This window comes from Saccopteryx leptura, chromosome 13, assembly GCF_036850995.1.
Source record: "Saccopteryx leptura isolate mSacLep1 chromosome 13, mSacLep1_pri_phased_curated, whole genome shotgun sequence".
Classification (NCBI taxonomy): domain Eukaryota; kingdom Metazoa; phylum Chordata; class Mammalia; order Chiroptera; family Emballonuridae; genus Saccopteryx; species Saccopteryx leptura.
In genome coordinates, this window is record NC_089515.1 from 15059756 (window position 1) to 15083766 (window position 24011).

General features: G+C 49.6%; 2 protein-coding genes across 2 annotated transcripts in view; one reads left to right on the plus strand and one right to left on the minus strand.

Moving 5' to 3' along the window:
* LOC136384718 (hyaluronan-binding protein 2-like) overlaps positions 1–24011 on the minus strand; it is a 137555-nt gene that overhangs the window by 60319 nt on the left and 53225 nt on the right. The window lies entirely within an intron of this gene.
* Positions 1–24011, plus strand: part of LOC136384423 (nebulin-related-anchoring protein-like) — a 36975-nt gene that overhangs the window by 522 nt on the left and 12442 nt on the right. Inside the window, exons 2-17 of the mRNA XM_066354592.1 lie at positions 663–827; positions 1253–1351; positions 2509–2613; positions 3835–3942; positions 5647–5958; positions 7115–7219; positions 10009–10107; positions 11731–11835; positions 12553–12660; positions 13181–13294; positions 15003–15200; positions 16560–16664; positions 17947–18045; positions 20373–20477; positions 20833–20940; positions 21814–22125. Of these exons, the coding sequence (XP_066210689.1) occupies positions 663–827; positions 1253–1351; positions 2509–2613; positions 3835–3942; positions 5647–5958; positions 7115–7219; positions 10009–10107; positions 11731–11835; positions 12553–12660; positions 13181–13294; positions 15003–15200; positions 16560–16664; positions 17947–18045; positions 20373–20477; positions 20833–20940; positions 21814–22125 (2247 nt within the window). The remainder of the gene's footprint in view (positions 1–662; positions 828–1252; positions 1352–2508; positions 2614–3834; positions 3943–5646; positions 5959–7114; positions 7220–10008; positions 10108–11730; positions 11836–12552; positions 12661–13180; positions 13295–15002; positions 15201–16559; positions 16665–17946; positions 18046–20372; positions 20478–20832; positions 20941–21813; positions 22126–24011) is intronic.

Consider the following 24011-nt stretch of genomic DNA (forward strand, 5'->3'; position numbering starts at 1 on the left):
CCTTGAGGGCCACATAGATACCATGTCCTTCAGCTTTTTAAGGTCCCCGCTGCACCCTGTACGTGGGGGATTCTTGGCTCCCCAGTACGTACTTTGATCAATGCCGAGTCTGGGATGGGTGGGAATTTCCAATCGTGCAAGAACAATGCAACTTCCTTCAATTATGTGGGGAAGGAGTTTTCCATTTCACACCCTGGGGCTGGAAAGGAAACTGCATATGTCTTGGGAAAATTTGCTCTAGAATTTTATTTTATTTTTTTGAAGGGAGGAGATTTGGAGTTTGCAATAGTCCACCCCCTGTTTGGGGTTCAGTTGGCCTCTCTAACCCCCTTGCTGGCAGCACTTGGGGTTTTGCTCATCTCTGATCTCCCTCCCAATGTGAAACTTTTGCTCCAACGAGCCATCCTCAGCGGCCACCTTTCCTGCCAACTTTGGCAATGGCAGCAGGAAAGGCCAGTGAACTAACCTCTAGGGAGGACTAGAAATCCCTGTTGTGCGGAATGGGCACATTTGAGATTTTGCCAGTTACACTGTGGCTGTGAGATGGGGACACTGTGAGGACAAGACCTCAGTGACCCGGAACACTAAGAAACGGGGCAGCAGGGGGAATCATCTGACTGCCAGTCTTCCGTCCACGGCTCCTGGTGTGCTCCCTTCCTTAGACAGGTGCTTCCTCCACGATCCTGATGGCACCACGAATAACGGTGGTGACTGATGTCACGAGCATCACTGTGTCCATGGACTGCACTCGTGGAAAGCATGGCATTGGAGCCTCTGCTTGTCCCCCCCCTCCCCGGAGCGAGGCAGCTTCTATTGGTTTCTGCACTGTACGGTCAAAGCATGAGGGGCTCGGATGACTCAGTGATGTGCTCAAGGTCCTGAAGCTGGAAGGTGGTGGAGGCGAGATTTAGACCTCTTCGGTCTTCCTGATTGGGAAGTCCAAGTTCCCTCCCCCTCACTCTCCCGGGTCAGATCTAGATTTATAAAATGGACACATCTCAGGGCACATGGTACAATACAGGATTTACTGAGGAGAAAGGAGTCATATCCCATTCAGTAGTAGCAACTAAAACAGTCTCACCAAAGCAGGCAGTCTCAGGCCTGCATGGTCCTGTTTAGGCTGTAGGACCAGCTGGGACGTCCCCCCGAGGAAATGCGTGGGCCCCAGAAAGTGTGCACATGTGTCTGTGCGTGTGTGGGTGGTGGTGGGACAGCCTGCTCCTAATGCCACGGGCTCTCTTTCCACGGACAGAAAAGCTACAGGCAGAGGGTGGACGAGCTGAAGTTCACCAGCGTGGCCGACAGCTCCCAGATAGAGCACGCCAAGAGGAGCCAGGAGCTGCAGAGCGGGGTGAGTCCCGGACTGCCCTTTCTCTACCAGGCTGCTGTGTCACAGGCCTGGGGACCTCTGGGGACAACAGCAGGTGCTGCCCAGGCACGACCCAGGAACCAACAAAGACCCATCTCTGTAAATAGCTTGGCCCCAGCTCTCTGCAGACTCCCCAGCTGTCCCTGAGAATGGGACACCAGGCCCCTCGGCCTCACCCACCACACCCGTCCCCGGTCAGTGGGGATAGACGCCAACCGATTTTATTCCTTTCAGCTTTGCCTTGTTCCTTCTCTCTTCTTTCTTTCTCTTTCTCTCTCATCCGAGACTCTACAATTTTAAAATCAGTTAGAGCATTGTCTTAGGAGACAACATTGGCTCGTGGGTTCTGTGCATTTGATGCCCACTTGAGCTCACACGTGGCGGGCTGAGCAATGGAACTCCACATATGTTATGTACATATCAGTGTTCAACACTTCCTGCGCACCTGCACGGAGCAGGCACCATGGTTGCTACAGTCTGGTCAAGACCTGCCAGCTTTCCCTCCAAAAGGTCCGGATACACCTGCCAGAAAGGATGCGATCAGCATGAGTCAGCAGAAAGGCACTGTTTGGAAACTCAAGTTGGGGGCTGGGAGAAAAGGGGAACTGGAAGGAGCAGGAGAGAGAAGTTTCCTGTGGAGGTGTTTGTGTCACTCATGTTGTTCTGGTCGCTGCTCCCTTCCCAGGTGTCAGAACCTACAAATGCATTAGGGTTGATCACGGGGGTGCGGGAGGCAGAGCTTGCTTACTGTTTCTCCTGTTTGGGGAGTCTGTGCTCATTTGAACACTCTGGTGGGTTATTTTTTGAGGCTGTGGACAGTGCAGGTGAGACTAGCTTGGGGAGGTCAATGTCTTCTCAAGGGAAAGGCGTGAGAACCAATACCTCCGAGGGGGTTTTGTGTTGGTTCCCTGGCCACATTCTCCTCTCCACTCCTCACTGCTGCTTCTCTTGCTCCCACCGTCTCTGCTGCCTGAAGCCTCACTGCCTGTATCCTGCCGGCCGCTGTCTGGTCCAGGTGGTTTTGTAGTGGGCTTCCCAGGCAGGTCACAGAAGAGCCAAGAGGACATAGACACCCATGAGCGATGCCTCGCTACCCATATGCCGCCACCTGCTCCTGACCCGGTCCTCTCTCCCAACAGGTGGCCTACAAGGCAGGGAACGAGCAGTCCCTCCACCAGTACAGCATCAGCAAGGACGAGCCTCTCTTCGTCCAGGCCCGCGCCAATGCTGCCAACCTTAGCGAGGTACGGCCTGGGGGCTTCCCTGTGTGAGCACTTGGACCGCCCACCCAACCAACCACGTTGGTGTGGCGACTCAGGTTATGTACATCTGCGTGTTGTCAACAGCTCATCTAGCAGACCTTGTTCCTGCCCAGTGTTTCATGGGGAGGACAACCTTTTGGAGGAGTGAGCTGGTGGGAACTTGAGCGACTGACTCTGTGACGGGGTGGGAGGCGGTGGTTATCCCCGGGTCAGAGTGGAAACAGCATAAGAATAGTGTTGTAAGCGAGTAAGTGCTTAGATATTTGCTCCAAACTACCTGGTTTTTTTTTTTTTTTTTTTTTTTCTGAAGCTGGATACGGGGAGAGACAGTCAGACAGACTCCCGCATGCGCCCGACCGGGATCCACCCTGGGTTTGATCCTTGGCTCTGCCACTTACTGGGTGTGTGACTTTGGGCAACTTCTTTGCTCTCCATTGTCCAGCTGGTATAATGAGGGTAATACTAGTCCCTTCCTCACTGCGTTGCCCTGAGGCTTCAGTGAGCTTATATACAGAGAGCACTCGGAGGGCTGTGCACCAGGTGGCTTTATTCCTTGACACAAGAGTAAGCAGAGTCCCAACTTTCCCATCTCTGTCTTCTGAGGAGGGGCCCTCGCTCTTCCACTCAGCTCCCAGGTCTTTGGGGGGTTTGAGCTGATCGATGGTTAGAGGAAAGAATTAGAGGGAGCAGTGGAGGCTAAATTGATTCACACACAGAGAGGCAGGGAAGCCTCCCGGAAGAAAGAACTTGAACTCTGGAGGTGGAGGCAGGACAGGAAATGGGTGGAGTAAGGAGAAGACCCAGGAGGGCTGGAGGCTGTGGCTGGGTGGGGGGACAGGAAGAGAAGAGGAGAAAGTGCAGCCCGTGCAGCCGGGCTGGGTGGGGGTGGACAGAGCGGAGAACACATTTCGGAAATGTTGCATGCAGTGCCATGTTCTTCCACTTCCGGCATGCCTTTGAGGCTCCCAGTTAGACTCCTTGCATTTTCCAAAGCTTCTGAAGTTCAGTTTCTGCTTCTTTTGATTGAAGAGGCTTTAAGGCAGGGGACAAGAAGGGCTGGTTGTACTCAGGTCACTGGGTTTCTGAGGTCCTGGAGTTGGCTGGAAAAGACATAATCAGGGTTTGCCTCCTAGAGAGGTAGTTGCAGGGTCTAGAGGAGCCCTTTCACGTGAGGATGATCTCTCCTCTCCTGTATCCCCTTAGACTCTGTATAAGAGCAGCTGGGAAAACCAGAAGGCGAAAGGATTTGAGCTGCGTCTTGACTCCTTGGCCTTCCTGGCAGCCAAAGCCAAGAGGGACCTGGCCAGCGAGGTGAGTCAGCCTGACTTGCACATGACTCTGCTGTACATGTATAGTATATGTTATGTAACATATGTATCACATATTTATATTGTATATGTATTTGCATACATAAATAGATACATAGACATCAGCTGAACTAAATGGTGGCTTGGCGATGCATTTGACTGGCACTCCGATACCAGCTCCTTATCTCACCAGTGGGTGACGTTTTACGAGCCAGCCCTGGTCTCCGCCTGCGCTTTGAGTGACACAGGTTTATACCGCACCTGGCTCAGGATGAGGGCTCAGTAAACGGTGACAGATGTCGACACTGTTGTTGTTGCTGGCAGGAGAGCCCAGGTCTCCTGGTGACCACAGTTATGACAGTGCTGAAAATCATGCCACACACTAGTATCCGGTTTCATTTTTTAAAGCATTTCCATATTTGTTCTTTCTTTTGAGCCTCGTTCCTCTTGGCCTTGTACTCCTGCCCCGGATCAATGTGCTCCCTTTGGCTTCCCAGACTCCTTAATGTTTATGTGTCCCAGTTGTTTTTTTAACTCGAGCTCCCCTTCTCAAATAGCAATTGTATTTTGGATACTCTGGGTCTTTTTCACGTCATGGCTACTTTGTATTTATAATGTTCTCACTATCACCAAGAAGGATTTTATTTTATTTTTTTTTAAATTTTTTTGTATTTTTCTGAAGTTGGAAACGGGGAGGCAGTCAGACAGACTCCCGCATGCGCCCGACTGGGATCCACCCGGCATGGCCACCAGGGGGCGATGCTCTGCCCATCTGGGGCGTTGCTCTGTTGCAACCAGAGCCATTCTAGCACCTGAGGCAGAGGCCATAAAGCCATCCTCAGTGCCTGGGCCAACTTTGCTCCAATGGAGCCTTGGTGCGGGAGGGGAAGAGAGAGACAGAGAGGAAGGAGAGGGGGAGGGGTGGAGAAGCAGATGGGCGCTTCTCCTGTGTGCCCTGGCCGGGAATCGAACCCGGGACTCCTGCATGCCAGGCCGACGCTCTACCATTGAGCCAACCGGCCAGGGTCTCACCAAGAAGGATTTTAAAGTGGATTTTAGGGAAGCAACAAGCCGCCTAAAAACTAAATCCAGGAAGAGAAATGGCAATCTAAACAGACAAAAGTTGGGATTTGACTGGGAAATTGGAAGAAGACTGTTCAATAGCTGAGCCTTCTGTGGCTCTGAGCTACCTGGCAGCTGAGGTGAAAAGGGAATAACGAGCGGTAGTATTTTATTTTGCTGTTTGATGAAAGGTTGTTCAAAGGAGGCAAACTTTTTATGACACTAATTCTATTAGGATTCTGTTGTCTGGCTTTGTTTTAACTTTCATGCCTGTGGTTGGAAATACTACAGTTCCTTTAGGACAGTGGTCCCCAACCCCCAGGCCGTGGACCGCTACTGGTTCATGGGTCATTTGGTATCGGTCCGCAGAGAAAAAAAATAAATAACTTACATTATTTCCATTTTATTTATATTTAAGTCTGAACGATGTTTTATTTTTTAAAAATGACCAGATTCCCTCTGTTATATCCGTCTAAGACTCACTCTTGACGCTTGTCTCGGTCACGTGATACAATTATCTGTCCCACCCTAAAGGCCGGTCCCTGAAAATATTTTCTGACATTAAACTGGTCCGTGGCCCAAAAAAGGTTGGGGACCACTGCTTTAGGATATTCTGGTCTACCCCTGCTCTTTCCCTCTCACCCAGGTGAAGTACAAGGAGGATTATGAGAGGTCCAGAGGGAAGCTCATTGGGGCAAAGGATGCCCAGGGGGACTCGCTAATGAGCCACTCGCTGCAAATGTCCAAGCTGCAGAGTGAACTGGAGTACAAAAAGGGGTTTGAGGACACCAAATCCCAGTGCCACGTCTCCCTGGACATGGCCCACCTTGTGCACGCCCGCAAGGCCCAGCACTTGGCCACAGACATTGGCTACAGGACGGCATCAAATCACTTTACAGCTTTGCCCACAGACATGAAGGTGGAGTGGGCCAAGAAGGCTTATGGTTTACAGAGTGACGTAAGCTCCGCGCGTGTGTGTGTGTCTGTGTGGGAGCTAGGGTTGAGGCAAGGGTTTCTCCGAGCCATCAAGACAGTAGTTTATACTTAGGGGATACCTATTTCTGGGTCCCTAGGTGGAAACATTTTAGCTTCCTGGTGCTTTAACCTTTATTCCAATTATGTGCACTATAAATTCCATATGACTAAACAGAAAGTTATAAAATGACTTTTTTTATTCTTCTTGGAATTATGGTCCACATACATTTTCCATTGTTTCTTTTTATTGCCAGGGGGACATGCATTTGTGATTTTCTTACCTGTGGCTTCCCCGGGGACAGCATCTCTGATGTTCAGTCCAACTTTTGTCGTCCCCACTTTTAGAATGACCAGCTCACTAGTCAACAACCCTTGCCCCTTTTTCCTGACGTTTCCTGCCTGGTTCCATCTTCTTTTGTCTTTGGTTGACTCTTGCACTGAACGTGAACTGAAAAGGCAGGTCAGCGGTAGCCAGATGGTTACACCCGGGGGACTGGATGCCATGGAGACACACCCTTAGAGGTAGAGCTGTTTCAGGAGAGAGAGAGGGGCGATGCTACTTTTAGAAAAGAATCTGTGTAATGGCTTTCCATGAAAACTACTCCTTCAATGGCAAGTAAAGCAGTGAGAAATCCCCCCTCTCCTTCCCCGCATGGAGGGGAGATGCAGATGCCTAGGAAGGAATTGGCAACGTGGGAAGCCTTGGATGTCTTGTGAAACTCCCTCCAATGGCTTCCCACCTGGGTTCTGTTGTGAATTCTCATTTTCTTCTCCCCTGCATGTCATTTTAAACAAGAAAACAGGGAAAGCAGACAATGAGGACACTCCTTTCTCCGAGGTAGACAGGAGTCCCTAATGAGGGACGAGGTCGATCTGGCCCCTCCCTCTCCACCCCCAGTGGCGCTGGGTGGGGCCTCAAGTCACCATCAGCAGGCCGGCTCCAATTAAAGGGGAAATTAATTTACCTTTTGGAGCCTTACCTGTGACTGTGCAGAACCGGATAAGACAAAAGTGGCATCTCGTTTGACTCAGCTGCCACAACGGCTACATTGGGGGCTGTTAATAGCCCTTTAAATGTCGGCACACCAACAATGGCCTGCTTTATTTTTTTTCTTGCTTTTTCCTTTCTCCTTTGTCAGAACCAATACAGGGCAGATGTGAAGTGGATGAAAGGCACGGGCTGGGTCGCCACCGGGTCATTAAATGTGGAGCAGGCGAAGAAGGCAGGAGAACTCATTAGCGAGGTGAGATTTCCTGACAGCGTGCAACAGGGCTTGGCTGCATTAGGCGTGTGGCATGGCTGTCTAAAATTAAAATAATTTCCACTCAAAAGGCAAAGAAAAAGGCAAAGCTACATGAAAGACCTCAAACGCCAGACTAGGGCTGGTAATTAGAGAGGGACCACATACCAAACACGCGCCAGTAGGGGCCCATACAGCCCCGGCAAAAACAAAGTGGGTGACAAATGACATTATGAATAATAATGACAATCAAACGGGAGCTCAATTGCTCCCCACTAACTTACCTTTTTAATGAAGCAACGTGGGAGAGATGATGAAAAGACACAAGGATTGCTCCCGGAAAGCCCCTTTGTGACTTCATGCTCATTTCCACCTTGTCCCCCCCCCCCCCCCAAGGTAAACAATGTTTGAATATTCACCTGTGTCAAACCCGTGGCATAGTTCTCTCTTGTTAGTTGTGTGTGAGGGTCTTATTTCTATTTAAAACTGACTCCTCTCGACTTGTAGCCACCCTGGCTGGACCCTAAGGCATTCTGGCTTTGTAAAAAGGGGCATTTCTTCACATTTTAGGACAGCCTCATTGAGCAGATTGGGGTTAATCAATCTCTGCACTATTGACATTTTGATAATCTTTGTTGCAGGGACTCTTTTGGCCTTGTGGGATGTTTGGCAGCATCTTTGGCCTCTACCTACTAGATAGATGCCAGTAGCACCCTCTGCCCAGTTTTGGCAACTAAAAAACTGGAGAAACTGGAGAAAGGTGGAGATCCATGAGACTAGACACACCGGGCAGCTGTCCTTGGCTCACGTGCACAGAGAGGCTGCACACTCTCAGACAACCCACATCCACTCCTGTTGGTGTCTGTCGGAGAGGGACTTGCTCAGAAAGCAAGAGAGCATTTTTTTAGTTGCCTTCAGAGTAGCCTGATCCTTCTGGACTTTTCTGGGTGGGGACCATAATGGCCATAGCCCCAGAAGACTTCCACCTTGGCAGTGAGACTTCTAGGACCCTGTTTGGGTCCTAGGAGGAGACTGAATATATACTTAAAACAGAAAGACACGTATGTTAGGATTTTCAAACACACCCACCCAGCATTGATATTTTCCAATAGGAGAGCCTTCTAGTTATCTGACATGTCACAGAGCTGATTTCAAACGTGAGCTCAGTCTGATTAGCCTAATTTTTAAGAATGTTAGTCAATGTTCGAGGCTCAGAAGACCCTGGAAGCTCACTGGAGACTGCACCGCTCTAGGTAGTTCAGTCTAATTAAGAAAAGGCCATCCTAAGGAGTAGGCATGTGTGAAACTTCCAGGAACAAACTGGTAGGTTTGAGAATTCATGGTCCTGAACTCTCAATTAGGGGGCCCGCTCATAAGAAGACACAAAGAATAAAGACCCTTCCTTGTACACATCATTTACACTTCAAGATGATGCTTTCATGCACCTAGGTCTGGCAGTCAAGGGACCTTTCTGGAACTATTTATCCCACAGTGGTCTTAATTTTCCACCTCATTTTTGCAAACTTACTCAACAGATTCGCATACTTTCCGTGCTTCCCTCAAAGCCTCAAACTTCCCTAAGTCAAGACATGCTTTAGCAACTTCTCCCAACCAACTCATTTTAGTTTGGCACGCCTCCTATGTCACATCGCATTGGGTTGACCTCTTAATTTCCCGACGGAATGTGAGACTCAATCGAAAGAGCCACAAAAGGCACACATGCCTATGATTTAAAGCAGCAGTTAGCAAAGCATTTTTGCCAAGGGCTAGATAGTAAATATTTTGATTTTATGGGCCACATTATCAGTTTCTGTCACAATGACTCAATTTTGTCATTGTAGCATAAAAGCAGCCATAGACAGTATGTAAATGAATGGGCATGGCTGTGTTCCAATAAAACTTTATTTATAAAAACAGGTGGTGGATTCTGAGCCGTGTCTTCTTAAGACAACCCAGTCTACAAAAACCCAATTCGATGAGTGAAGAAATGTTTAATAAAATAATTGTTTGGTTTAAGAAAAGATACACTTCATAATTCCATGAAGGTGATAACTGTTCCAGTCTCCTGGAAATGGTCTTTGATTGAAAAACAAATAGGAATTCACTTAAGTGTGACTTTTAGAATCAAAATTGGGTTTGTAGGTCTTTACCGGCATTTGAATTTTTAATAATTTTAAAAATTGTTTTGGTGTCTTTCAAACTATACGACGATGATTCCTTTCAATAATATCATTCTTTTTTCATGTTACTGCAACATTTTAAAGAATTACTGCATATGTTAACTGAACCGGGCTCAAAAGTGATTAGCTAGTATACAATCACTCACTGTTAAATGTAAGCATTTTGACTGCGATCATCTCCGCCTACTCCTTTGGTGGGGAGAAAATAGAAAGCTTCAGTTGATAAATGTAACTCTGAATGTTCTTTTTTGCTTGGGAGACCCAAACTAAGATACATATATAAACAACTGCAAGACAGTATTTGAAGCCTATAAAAAAAAAAATCCTTTCCTAAGTGTGTATCCCACAGTATTTTACCGGCATCACCTAATTTTGAGATGTTTTCTTTGCACCAGGTAGAAATACTTTAATGTTAATTGACACAAGGTTATTCTTAAATGGAAACAAATATTAACCTGAAGTCACCGAGGAGAAGAAAGATGGAGGGAGCCGAATAATAATTATGTTCACAAATTCACTCTAATCTCGAGCAACCTATGATTTTTTTTCTCTTTCAAATGGCATGAAAGCGCGGCACAAAATTCACAGCTTTGATCTTTTTCTGCTCAACAGAAGAAGTACCGTCAGCATCCAGATGCTTTGAAGTTTACCAGTATTAAAGACACTCCGGAGATGGTCCAGGCCAGAATTAGTTATACCCAAGCCGTGGATGTAAGCGATAATGTATATACATTATGACTCTAAGAGTAGGCGCTTCTTTCAACATTGCGATTGAAGCCGAGGGGTTCTTGCTTGCTCCTTCTGTTGTTCTAAGGATGAAGGCACTTCTTGTCCTTTGCTGAAGCTCACCTTAGCGGGGTGCTTCCTCATTAGGATGCAGATGGGGTGTTCCTGCTCTTAGGATGCCAACTGAGGCTCTGCCACCCCACTGCCCCACGCTCTAATTCTTTTCCTATTTGCATGTGTTGAAGGTCTGTCTGTGGTGAGGCCTTCTCCCCCCCCCCCCCAGCTCCTTTTGTTTCTAAAGCATTGTTTTCAGAACTGGAACTTGTGGGTGCAATTCTCGGTCATGGGAACACCGAAGCCGTGCTCAGGGCCCCGTGGGACCCAAGGGCAGGAATTCCTCTTGGAATTTCGCAGACTTTGAACATGATTTGGGTCTGATGCATGTATATTGGACGAACTTTCAAGCCATTTTCTATATTCTCAATTTATTATGAACCAAGATCTGGCCTTTCATCTTCTCAGCACGGGGTTTATTGGAGACTAATTTGAATGATGATGTCCTATAAAAAGATACTTTAGGACATGAATCACCCTGTTCGGCTGATTCTTCTCAGAGAGGCCCCTGGATCTCTGTGCAAGGCAGACATGCCTCTTAAATATCTTTACACCACTCACCTTGCCACGAGGAAAATACACAAACCTTGAAGGGAGGGGCTTTCCAGATTCTCTCCTTTGTTTCCCGATCGAGCAAATTATACTGGTAATGCCTTATTCGCCAGGCATTCTGAATGCCCTGAGCGCCTGTCCAAATATATTCTGAGATGATTTAGAAACTAATGGGTTTAGGAATTTATCCGACCTTGATAATCAGCCCACCAAGATCAAACTGAATTTTGAGAAACAAGAACTTTTGTACGAAGGAAAACAATGCCTGCTTCTTCCTTACCTTGAGCTGACTCTAGGGGGCACTGCTGTGATACATAGAAACTTGGACACATTCTAATAAGATTTGGGATGGAAAAAAAGCCCAGTTTAGCAACTTTCTCTGATGGCTGATGCCAACTGCATGTATCCCTGCTCACTACTAGAATATCACATGCCCAAATCAGACTTCTGGGTGAATAGTGCCCCAGACCCACGCAGGAGACAGTGATTATTGGCCCAAGAATCCTTGAGATAGCAGAGGGGGTGAGGACTGAAGGAAGTCCAGGGGAGAAAACCTCCCCTGTGGACGAGCTGTCGTCTCTCAGGCCTCCTGAATTTTGATGCTCTTCCCTAGCTTAGAGTTAATAACAAAATTACTGGTGTTAACTATACCTCATTTCTCATTTGACGTCCATCTCAGCGGCATGCGAAAAGCGGTGCGTTAACCCAGGGGAAAAGCTTCAGCCCGTCCTGTTCTGAGCGAGGATGTAGACCTTGGGAGAGAATGAAATGCATGTCACTGCGCTAGCTTGTGAAATCTTGATGGAGGCAGGGCGCCCGTGAGCCTGTTTCCATGGGGCGGTGGCAGCTGCAGCCCCCCTGTCTCTTGAAGTTTTAACTTGGCTGATGGTTGCGTGGGGAAAAGGCTGCTGGGTCTAATGCAAAACCTCTCTCCGTTCACAGAGGTTATACAAGGAGCAAGGGGAAAACATGAAGCATCATTACACGCAGACAGCCGACCTCCCTGAAGTCCTGCTGGCCAAGCTGAACGCCATGAACATCAGCGAGGTGAGGCCGGTGTGGGGACACGGGTTTTCATTACGGGACCTCAGGGGGCCCTGCGTAGGCGCACAGCGTACTGGGCTCAGAAGGGCCCCGCTTGGTCTGATGCTCTGCAGTCAGTATCTTGAAGTGTGTGACGTTTTTGAACTAGGGGGCCCTGCATTTTTCTTTGCACTGGGCCCTGCCAACGATGTAGCTGGTCCTGCAGAAGAGTCAAGGTCACTTACAAGGAGGAGACGAGGAAAAATGCCCCAGTGCAAAGGGCATTTGTACTGTGGGGCTGGTATGGGGGCATGAGACTATTGGTGGCTATGTCCAGTGGCTGTGCAAGGAGAGACATGGGGGCCTCACCCTCCGTAGCCTCTGTTAGCCCCCCCACCCCATCCTGGTCTTTGATAGAGACAGCTGAGTTCTCTTTATCTTATATAAAAAGCCATGCTCATATAGCCTCATGCCTCCTTTCAATCAGCCTGCTGCTGAGAGAAGTCTGGGGCTGCCTGACTCCAAACCTCTTGCTTTTTAACCCCCCACCCATGTCTCTCCCCTCCAAGGGTGGACAGGAGACAGGACCCAGCTCTTTGGTGATTTTTCTAAGCCCCAATGATCTCCGACTCCCAACTGGGAGAAAACCCCACAACAAACCAGATTCCCATTTTGGCAATGGGAGTTTGGGAAACCACCAGGTCACACGACGGTCTTGACGCATGCACATCTTCCCGACAGACACGGTATAAGGAATCCTGGAGCAAACTTCGAGACGGGGGGTATAAACTGAGGTTGGATGCCATCCCATTCCAGACAGCGAAGGCATCTGGCGAAATCATCAGCAACGTGAGCATCCGTCTCCGTTACCGTGACAATGTTTCATACTCACCAATTTTCTATGCCTTCTGCCCCTAACCCCTGACTTCTTTTACCTGTGGATAATATCCCCTTCTTTCCCAATCGACTGTGTTAGGGCAATCAGATAGCGACCAGTGAGAAAGAGCATCCCTTCCAACAAAAAAATGCCTTGCCGGGGCAGAGCCAGGACCCTGTGCAGATGAAATGCACCCTCCGCCATGCATTTCCCTACAGCGAGTCCACGTGAAGAGACGGCTAACAATGCACCCACCTTCTTCCAGCACGGGCCGCCCAAGCACTAGCTCGTCCTGCCATTTCATATCCCAGCCCTTTAGTCATTGGGAGTCTTGCATATGAAAGAAGAGGCCTTCTGACGACTCCCACGCGGTTCTTTTAACTCCCCCAGTTACTGTCAGAAGAACAAAACATTTTCGCCCAATACCCACCTCTTCCATTCCGTGTCCCTTGTCCCTGAGCTGTTACTCTCTCCTGTTCTCTTTCCCTTTAGTACAAATACAAAGAGGCATTTGAGAAAATGAAAGGACAGATGCTCGGCTCCCGGAGCTTGGAAGATGACATCAGCCTCGCGCATTCAGTGCTCGCCAGCTCTCTGCAGAGTGAAGTAAGTGGGAGAAAACGCAACGGAGCCGCCCCCCCCGCCCCCCCCCCCCCATGCACACAGCCAACTCATGTCGCCTGTGGTTGAGGGTCCCAGCTCTGTCCCTAACTGTCTCTGTGGCACAGTCAGATCCGTTGACCCCTCCGGGTCTCAGCTTCTTCCTCCGCCGAGTGAGAGGTTTGGGCTAGCTGACCCCGTATTCTCTTCCAGGCTGGGCAGTCTATGATTTTGACCACTGGTGACTAAAAGGGGCCTGGAGTCTGGATCTGGACTGCAGAGGGTTCTGTTTGGTCTACAGAGTGCATTAATCGCAAGCCTTTAAAAACAGGACATTTTACATAAAAGTAGTTTTAGGCTTCTGGCCAGAAGCTGGACCTGGAGTCCTCAAAGTGACAGTTGACATTGATTACGGAGAGCTCCACTTGGAAGGGGCCCGTACCTCCTAGTTATGCGGCCCCTCCTCCTCCACTTCCTCCTTCACTCGCTTTTGCTACCTGTCTGGCTCCTGGAGGCATCTCAGATTGCAACCCTTGATTTCAACCCTCTGGGTGCTGACGTGTGCGTGTGTCCCCTTGCACATGTGTATGTGAATTGGCTAATGGCAGCAGTGAAATCTAATATGTGAAAACAGGTTACATAGGACCAAACATTTGTTCATGTGATGTCTTGTCGAACCATCAGGCAGTTTCTCTAGGAACGTCATCTGTTTATCCATCCTGACTAGAGATGTGGACTCTGAGTGGCTCAGCCCTTTGCCTAAGATCAGCTAGAAAGGGGTGGAGCCAGGACAGGAAGTTAGCTCCACATCTCACGCTCTTTCCACAACTTCACATGTTCTCTGCCTCAGTGTCCTCATTACTAACGTGGTTTTCCCCTCTCCGTCCTGGGGTGATGACCTAAGAGAGTGGGGTTGGACATGAACCGCCCTTGGCTCTAGGGCAGGGGTAAGAGGAAGAGTAGTGGAGGTGGGACTGGGGAGTTGGGCAGAAGTGGCTGGGGCTTCGGGAAGTCCGCGGGAAGGATGGAGGAGGAAGAGGTGGCGATTATGTGTCTGACTCCCAAGAAGCCTGGAGTGAGCTGCTCAGACCCGCAGCTAGCTCCTCCTAGGACCCTGGTGGAGCTTGAGGTCTGCAGACGAGCCCCTCCCTTTCGGCCTCGGGATGATGTTGGGCTTTAGGGAATAACCCGTCTGCCAGAACTGGCTCTCCAAGCATCTACCCACTGCGCCTGGCTCCCGGGTTTCCTAGCAGGGCACATGATGTTTTGAAGAAACTCTTCATAAACTAGTTTGAGAGGAAACTCCCTGGTGTCCAGAACGTGAACTTGAGAAGGTGAAGGGAAGTAACCATGGTAGGAAGGCTCAGGTTATGCATGCAAACCTCTTGCCTCTGGGAAAAGGGTAGAGCCAGTCTTGAGCAAGAAAAACATTGACATTTTCTCTTGTCCCTTCAACTTCTGTAACTTCCCCAACCAGGGGAACCATGCATCTGTGTCCCCCAAATGAGTGACCCCCAGGAGCTGGGGGTGGTGAGCATTAGGACCCAGAGACGAGTCCTGCTTATTAAGCCAGTCCCCAAAGAAGGGAACCCTGGCCCTGCCAAGAATGTCCCCAAGCTTACCTGAGACAGTGGCATGGCAATGGCTGTCTCTGATGCTCCTGAGGCGAATAGTGACTTTGAAATAGCCACTGTTGATCTGTCTGTCCCTCTAGGTGAATTACAAGAAAGGCTTTGAACACTCAAAGGCACAGTTCCATCTGCCGTTGGACATGGTAACCCTGGTACATGCCAAGAAGGCTCAGAGCCTGGCCAGCGACCAGGACTACAGACACCCACTCCCCCAGTACACCTCCTTGGCCGAAGACCTGAGGCTCCGCTGTGCCAAGAAAGCTCACAAGTTGCAGAGCGAGGTGAGGAGACCCAGCCTGTCTCTCAGGGCCCTTTCTTGTCCAGTTCCATCACGAGGCAGTGACCACTAGCTCCTGTTGGCTCAGTGTGTGTGTGTGTGGGGGGAACGACTCCAGATTAGAGGAATCTTAAACCTGAAGTTTCTTTTGAAACAGCACCGCTACCTTTTCATAAGCTCAACTGCACAGGTCTAATACCAGCAACCACTTACTGAGGAATTTCTGCCGAATTCTAAGCATTGGGATTTCACGCGTTACCTCATTGAAACTTCAATGTTACCCTCTACCAATAATCCTTGTCCTCGTTGTATAGAGAAATGATGGCGAAGCTCAAAGAGGTTAAAAAGCTTGCCCAGGATCTCACCACTGGACATGAGAAGGGGGTACTGATTTTGGGGGCGCAGTCCAAGTTTATGTCTCTGTTTTTAGAAGCTGGCAAGCCCAGGAGGGTCGGGGCCATTGAGGATGTCCTCAATCCCAAAGAGATACAGGATGCCCCATCCCAACAGGCAGCAGCAGCCCGTTGGGCACTCACCTGACACGCTCGCCTGCAAGGTTTTCGTGCTATGAGATTTGCAGGTGACGGCCCTGCGTCAGAAAAGGAAACGGGCGCCACCCCTCCCTCCTTCCTGGCTTGGCAGTGCCCGCGAGGCGAGTGGCACTCGGGCTTGGCTATCTGGCGTCTGCTCCGATTTTGTGCCCGTGTGCAGCGTTTACTGAATGACACAGAGGATCAGGAACCTGAGAGCAGCTGGGGGCCGGGCTGCCAGGCTCAGCTTGGGGGCCCTTCATCATCTGAGCACAGCGCTCGCTCGCCCCATCTCTGTTAGAGGGAGGGAGGTGAAGGCAGTGCGCCCAGGTGGCGGAAGGGGAGTGAACTTGGGGACAGCCCACATCACCCGGGTCCCCACTCACGCCCCCACCCGTGCAGACTCAGACAGGCTTTTGCCAGAACGCCCTGGATTCACTGGTCCCCTCTTTCTTTGCCCGCAATTCACTAGTGCCACCCTCTGAGCTGAGTTTTGCCTTAGAAGGCCGGTTACATGTTTGCCCTGAGACAACGGACCTTCTAAACGCAATCCGCTCCGGCGTCCGTTGTTTTGATAGCCCACATTCAAATAAAAGTCCGCCTGGTGTCCCTCTCCCAGCTGGAAACACGTGACAGCAGAATTTCCTACTGACTGAGCACTTCTGTTTCCCGAATGCGCATTCACCAAGCCCATTTGCCGAGTCCGAGACGTCCGGACAGATCGGCTTGGCCTCGCCTGCTCGCGATGCTGGCCCGCGTGGGTCCTCTGGCGTCCCTTTGCGTCCTCGTTCTGCGAGTTTGGCTTTTCTGATTCCTCGTGGTGTTCCTTGCAGAATGCGTACCGGTCGGACCTGTACTTCATGCGAGGCGTTGCCTGTGTCATCCCAGGCACGCTGGAGATTGAAGGGAGAAAAAGAGCGTCGGAACTCATCAGTGAGGTACCCAGGACCGGAGGGGTCGGGTGTCCCGTGTGTTTCTGCAGCAGAGGTGGCTGCACAACTGTGTTTTCACTGAGAAAGTGACTTACACGTTACACGATTAACCCTGGTCTCTCTCCTCACTGGATTCTCCATTCAGACCGAAGGCCACCTAAGACAGCTTTGTAGATATCACCACTTCCTCTATTAACATATGTATAAATATTCACTGACTCATAAGATGTACTTCCCTTGTGTCCTTTTGGAGACTGGCCCTGTGGTTCAGTGTAAAGAGGGTAGGCCTTGGAGACCAACAGATGAAGGCTGAAACTCCAGGCCAGTGCTCATTTGCTGTGTGACTTCATGCCAGTCACCTAACCTCTCTGAACCTCAGCTATTTAATCAGTCATATGGCAATACTCATAACTCTTTCATTTAGTTTTCTTGTGTTTGTGAGAATTAGTACTCTAAACACCGTGCTTCTCTGGTGGCCGTATAGGAAATGGTCACTCTAAGCTTCGTAATATTTTCCTGATAAAAATGTGGAAGTCTAGAATCTAAGCTCTTTGAACCCTGAGGGCTCTTGCTTACCCTTGAGAGGGCCCTGGGACTTCCATTCCTGGTTGATCAAGGACAGGAAGGCATGATGGAAGGCACCGGAAGTGAAAGGTGGTCAGGGGCCGGCCTGGGTGCCTCAGATGGGCTTACAGCTTCTTACACATTGATTAGGGGCCCCGGGCAAACGAAATCAGCCAAGGTTTGGATTTTAATTTGTAGTTTGCCTTTCCAGTGAAACCTCTAAATCAAGTGGGTGATTTCTAAACCTTGGGGTGCATCCGAATCCTCTGGGAAACTTAAGAAAAACCCAGAGCCTTGAGTTCACTGATGAGATACTAAATCCGGCTCTCCCGGGGTGGGTGTGGCATATGAATACATATTTGAGCTGCACAAATATGTACACAAATATGTTTCCGGTACACTCCAAAGCAGAGGAGCCCCAGATCTGTAGTGAGCAAAGGTTGGGGTCAAAAAACTTGAATTTCGATAGTCATGTTCACATTCACAGCAAGGAACTAGCTTTTTCTTTCCCACTGTGCAGCCTCTGAGTCAGCCCTCTGCTCTGTCCTGCTTCTTCTTCCCACTGAGTTCTGAGGCTATAAGGGCAGGGGACAGACTAGATTCCAGGTGACAGACAAACAGCCTTTGCACAAAGAGGTTTTATAACTAGTATTTCAAGAGTGGGTTCTTCTTCTGGTCTGATGCCTCACCGAATCTTCTTCTTCCTTCTTGCGTGTGAACTCAGAGTAAATACCGCCAGCACCCCCAGTCGCTCAAGTACACAGCTGTACCAGATACGCCCAGCCTCCTGCACGCAAAACTCAGCAACCAGATTACGAACGAGGTAAACTCTTCCTGCCAGCTTTGGGATGGTTTAAACAAACAAACAAAAAAACCTGCTTGATTGTTAAAATGATGTGTGAATATATGTGGGCTTGGGGAGGTGGTGGACTCATGGGTATTTGCTTGGAGATTTAGGAGAAAAGAACGTCATTAGACAAAACTTAAATATTTTCCAGAAGGAAAGAAGGCCCCGGTGGGAATCGGGGTAAGTCTGTAGTCTTGCCCACTGCCCCACCCCCTGCCAAGTGCAGCCACAGACCACCAGCAGGCAGCATTGGGATCTCCTGGGAGCATGTTAGACATGCTGAACCTCAGGCCCTGCCCCAGACTCCACAAATGCACAATACCATCTGAGAGGGACTGGTCTGTCACTCATTTGTTCTGTCTCAGCAAATACCGGCTCACCACCTTTACACTGTCATTCCGACGATCCTTACAGGGAGGCTGTGAGGTTAGCCAAGGACAGAGTATGTTGTTTGTCCAGCTTCTGGAATGTCTACCTGTGTTCCTGTTTACCCAGTCTGCACACATTAGCATCTCCATCCGAGCGGGGATCTTGCCATTTCTACTTTCTCTTAGAGGCTGTCTGGCAAGTTTGAAACAGATCGGGAGCTCGGCAGAAAATTCGATTTTTCATCATCTTTAGTGTTTCGGTTTCTCCCTCTGACCCTCACTCTTCGAAGTCAGTTGAGATTTGGCTATTTATACTGTTAGTTCCCACTCTCACCCCCAAGTCACAAAGCCAGGAATGGCAGCTTGGGATTAAGAACGTCCAAAGGGCTTGCAAGAATGATGTTACCAATTTTAAATTCCTGTTGAGCCCTTCTTGTTTGATTTGTGAGCTGGGAGCTAGGGGGATAACAATTTGTGAGCTGGGGCTTCTGGGCTCAGAGAATTCAGCAGCCACAACCATTTCTAAGTCAGGAGAATAGACGGTTTTGGGGCTGCCGAGACCATGGGGAGCATCGTTGTGATTTCACCCATGCAGGGATCGGGGCTCCAGTCGAGCGTGCCGACTGTGGTCTGGGAGCTTCCCTTACACATCGCAGAGTTTCTCTACACATCCCAGGTCTCAGTGTCGTCCTTGCCCCGAGTCCTTGAGGAAGAAGTCTACGGTGGGAAGAACCTCGAGGGTATTCCCAAAGGTTTTTCTTTCCTGAGACTACTACTGAGCAAAGGGGAGGGGAGTGAGGAAAAAATAATCCTCTTCTTTACCCAGCTTAGGTTCTGGGCCCTGGGCTCTGCTAGGAAAGGCAGATTCATAAGAGAGAAGAAGCATAAACGTGTATTTACTCTGAGTTCCAAGAGGTGGGAGGGGAGCCTTCATGAGGAGGTGAAGAGTGGAAGGAATGGTTGAGCCCGCTTGGGCGGTTTCACGCTGTGTCTGATGAAGTGTGGAAAGCGCTGGGGACAGGGGGTAGGAGCATGTAGCTTCTACGTGGGGGACAGCGCAGGGGACAGCAAGGCTGGCTCGCTCCCTTTCCTTTGCGTCCGTCCTGTGTCCCTTGGTCTTCCAAGACAAGGACGCTCCTTTCCTTGGGTGTAGGGAGAGAACCCCTCACCGGAGGGTCTTGTGACCTGCTTCAGGGGGAAATTTAGAGAGAGTCCTTCTAGTACCTGTGTTCCTCAGATTCCTTCAGCTCAACATATTCAATATGCCAAAGTGCCCTATGTTGGGGTTACACGTCCTGAACTTTATCAAGAGCCACTTGCCATTCCTTGCATATTCTTTAGAAAATTTTTTATTCTTTTGTATTTTTCCAAAATTAGAAGCGGGGAGGCAGTCAGACAGACTCCTGCATGCGCCCCACCGGGATCCACCCAGCATGCCCACCAGGGGGCGATGCTCTACTCATCTGGGGCGTTGCTCTGTTGCAGCTGGAGCCATTCTAGCATCTTAAGTGGAACCATGGAGCCATCCTCAGTGCCAGGGCCAACTTTGCTCCAATGAAGCCTTGGCTGTGGGAGGGGAAGAGAGAGATAGAGAGGAAGGAGAGGGGGAAGGGTGGAAAAGCAGATGGGTGCTTCTCTTGTGTGCCCTGACCAGGAATTGAACCTGGGACCTCCACATGCTGGGCCAACGCTCTACTGCGGAGCCAACCAGCCAGGGCTTGCATATTCTTTTTATGTCACTCCATTTGATTCATGCAAGATGGTCTTTATTGAGAGAAGCATCTTCCCCAAGGCTGCAGGTGCACTGTGACAGTGTGAATGACGTTTTACAGATGTGTTTCCCGACTGCCAGCTGGGCAAGACCATCAAGCACTGCAGAAATGCACAGCACTTACAGTCTTACTTTTCTTTCTGTCTTTTCTTTTTTTTGCCCAGCGCCTTTATAAAGCGTCCGGGGAGGACGCGAGGCACCAGTACACAATGACTCTGGGTCTGCCCGAGTTCGCCCGTGCGAAGACCAACGCGGCCAATCTGAGTGACGTAAGCCCTTCTTGTTGCTGAGGTTCAAGCACGCTCCAAAGCCACGTGTGTCTGTGGTGTGGTCGAACGGTAACCCCTCTGGCACTCACAGAAACTTAAAAAAATATGTGTCTTTTAGATGCTTAGGTTATATATACTTTTCGCAAATGTGTTGCCTATGTAATGTGTCAGTGCCCACGACAATGAATGTGCTAATGAGATTTTTTTTGCCGAATAGAAATCGATTTTTTTGCTTGTCAGAAATCGATTCTGGAGTGCTGTGCTACACAGAATGAACTGGGTAGCCTTTGTTCGTTGATTCATGTAAGTTTTTTTTTTTTTTGGTTAAAAAAATCTACATGTGTTTCTATTGTAGGCAAAATACAAGGAATCTTGGCATAATCTCCGTGCTCAGGGCTACAAGCTGACAATAGATGCTCTCCCCTTCCAGGCTGCTCGGGTCTCTGGAGATAGAGCCAGTGATGTGAGTTGAATGATATGACCTTCCGTCTTGCCTAATTCCTGTTAACTTTATGTAAAACAATGCCTACCGCTGATTTCCCCGAATTAAAGCGAATCTATCATCATGTGAGACAGGATGTCACCTGCAGAACCTATTAGTTATGAATGAGGTCCTTTGACAGAAGGGAGGGAGAGGGAGCTTTTTTTGTTAATCAGAAGCTAAATTCAGGCAAAGGTCTCCGGCAGGAAGGAGAGGACGGTATAGTTCTAATTGCAGCGTCTACAGAACCACCCGCCTGGAACGTGTGAGCTGCCTGTTTTCTAACTCCACCCGGAACCAGAAAGAAAACTCGCGACAGAAACTGTCACACAGCCCCCATGCGTCCCGCGCTCGGCTCTGTTGTTTCTCAACGCTGGCCCTGGGGTTTGCCAGTTGTGTTCATTCCGCCACAGTGTCGCTAGCGTCCGTAGCTTTGGGACATGAAGGTGACTTTCTCTTTCCCACACACAAATCACAGAAAATGTGGGAATGTGGGCTTCAAATAAATGGGTCCTGTCTTTTGCCAAGCGCAAATGGATAAAGCACACTTTTTTTAAATTAAAAATTTTTTTTTTTTTTTTTACCATTTCTGAAAATCTCCTTTGGCCACAGGACAAGTAGAGGGTGCGGGGCCCTAGCTTTGGTCCCGAGGATCTGGTTGTAATTAGGCAGGAAGGATGGAGGGATGTTTTAATTGTCCACCCTCCCAGGCCAGCCTCACTGTGGTTTTCCTTATAATCATCACCCCCCAGTGTAAGGACGGGCAGTGTTTTTCTAGGGTCTGCAACGAAAACGCATGGATGGAGCTTCATCAGGCCGAGTGCCGGCCCCTGACCGGCTGGTCCTCCCTTCCAGTTTCTCTACAGACATGACTTCGTGAAGGAGCGAGGGAGGCTGATCGGGGTGCGGAGTGTCAGCGACGACCCCCGGCTCCAGCACTGCCGGCGGATGGGCCAGCTGCAGAGCGAGCATCACTACAGGAGGGAGGCAGCGGGCTGCCAAACGCAGTACCACCTGCCCATGGACATGGTGCACCTGGTCCACGCCAGGAAGGCCCAGGCCCTGGCCAGCGACCGTGACTACAGGACACGGTGCCACGAGTTCACGGCGCTGCCCGAGGACCTGAAGATGGCCTGGGCCAAGAGAGCTCATGCCCTGCAGAGTGAGGTGAGGCAGGGGGGCACTTCTGTGTTTTAAAGATGGTGTCACATGGGAGAGGTCGAGGCAGGACTGGCCCCAGGACCCACAGTTTATACCATCCTGCTGTTCCGGAGGGGAACATTGTGGGGGAGTCCTGCTTCCTACAGCTCAGATGCAGACTCTGAGGCCCAGAAAGAGGAGGTCCCCCCCGCCCCGAGCAAGGGCACCAAGCAGGCTGGTGAGTAGCACCAGCCCCGCCCAGGTCACAGCGAATGTTCTAGACTCAGCTCCTTTAGAGTCCGTCCCATGCCCCTCCAAGCCTCAGGTCCTCAGCTGGGATATGATAATTACGGTGATGTTTTGTGGTCGGCACTTCTGGGCTTGGCACCCGCCGTGTCTCTAGACACTGGGACATGTCCAGTGGAAGGCGCTGTCATTTTTGAGCATAACCCACCAGACTGTTGTCACATTAAACCCTCATCATCCTCATTGGGATTTCTCAACGCTGGCACCTTTGATGTTTGGGGTTGGATAATTCTGGTAGCATCCCGGCCTCTGCCCACTAGACACCAATAGCACTCCTTCTCAAAACAATAAAAAATGTCTTAAAATATTGCCAGATGTACCAGGGGTTAAAATTGCACCCGACTGTGAGTCCAGGTCTCAGTTGACACCTGGCCTATATGAAGCACTCAGCACGGCACCAGGTCCACAGAATCACACCAACAGGCATTAGTGATTTTCATTACATTCTCTACACCAAGCCTTCCGATTCTGGTGGCCCTCAGGTGACGACTGCTCTTAGCTGAGCAGTGGCACAGACAGAGATTCCAAACACACAATCGATGATTAGTTACGGCACAGTGGTTGAATGAGTGGTGATCTAGCTATTAGTACCTCTTCCTGGAACTACAGGACTACGTTCGTTCACCAGTAAGTTGAGTGTGGAGCAGGGTGAGCCCATCGGTTCCCCCACAGAGGATGTTGTGACTGAAGCATGGTCCAAGTTCCACTCAGAAAAGCCTTCCTCATGCTAGAAGGCCACCCTGAGGCCCCCAAGTACAGCTCAGAGAGTGACTCGGGGGCTCTGTCAATGCCTTATTCATGGCAGGAGGGGAGAGAACCCCTCCTGGGCAGGACAGTCCCCTGAGGAAGACACAGAGGCCCCCTGGGAGAGGTGAGGGGGGCCAAGCTGGGACCCTGAAGATGTGCCTTAGAAGCCCAGCTTTGTCATCTCCTGGCTGTGTGGCCCTAAGCAGTCCCTTCCCGGTCTAGACCTCATCTCTCCATCACCAATGCAGAGACTTCTACTTTGATTGGTAATCTCAGATTTCAGGTGTCACTGGCAAATGTTTGCAAAATGGTAACATCAACATAGTGCCATATCTTTATTTTACTAAATAAGGAGATAAAAACCTCAATAGCACCTCAAGCTACCATTTATATCATGGCTATTTATGAAAAGAAAGGCTATTTGAACTAAAACTATAAGAAAAACAGTCTAAAAAGAAGAGCCCTTCCCAAGAACTGGTAATTGGTAAACCTTAGGGTAATGTTTTACAAACCAGGGCACGTATGAAAGCTTTGAGTGCTGAGAATTTACCATATTATGCCTCATGCATCGTTTTTTAATGTTCAAATATGTTAATCTGGGGTTCTGGATTCCACGATGCTGTGGGCAGTAGACCCCACAATGTGTGGAACACTGAACTCTGGGCCAGGCATTTGTTTAAATACCATCTCATTTAAGATCTAGGTGGTACTAGTATTATACCCGTTTTACAGATGCAGCAGCTAAGGCACCTACAGTCTGGAGTAACTTGCCCAGGGTCACAAGCAGGCAGGAAAATGACTCACCCAAGACCATACAGAGAGTAAGAGGCCAAGCGTCTCCGGGCTCTGCGTTCAGTTCA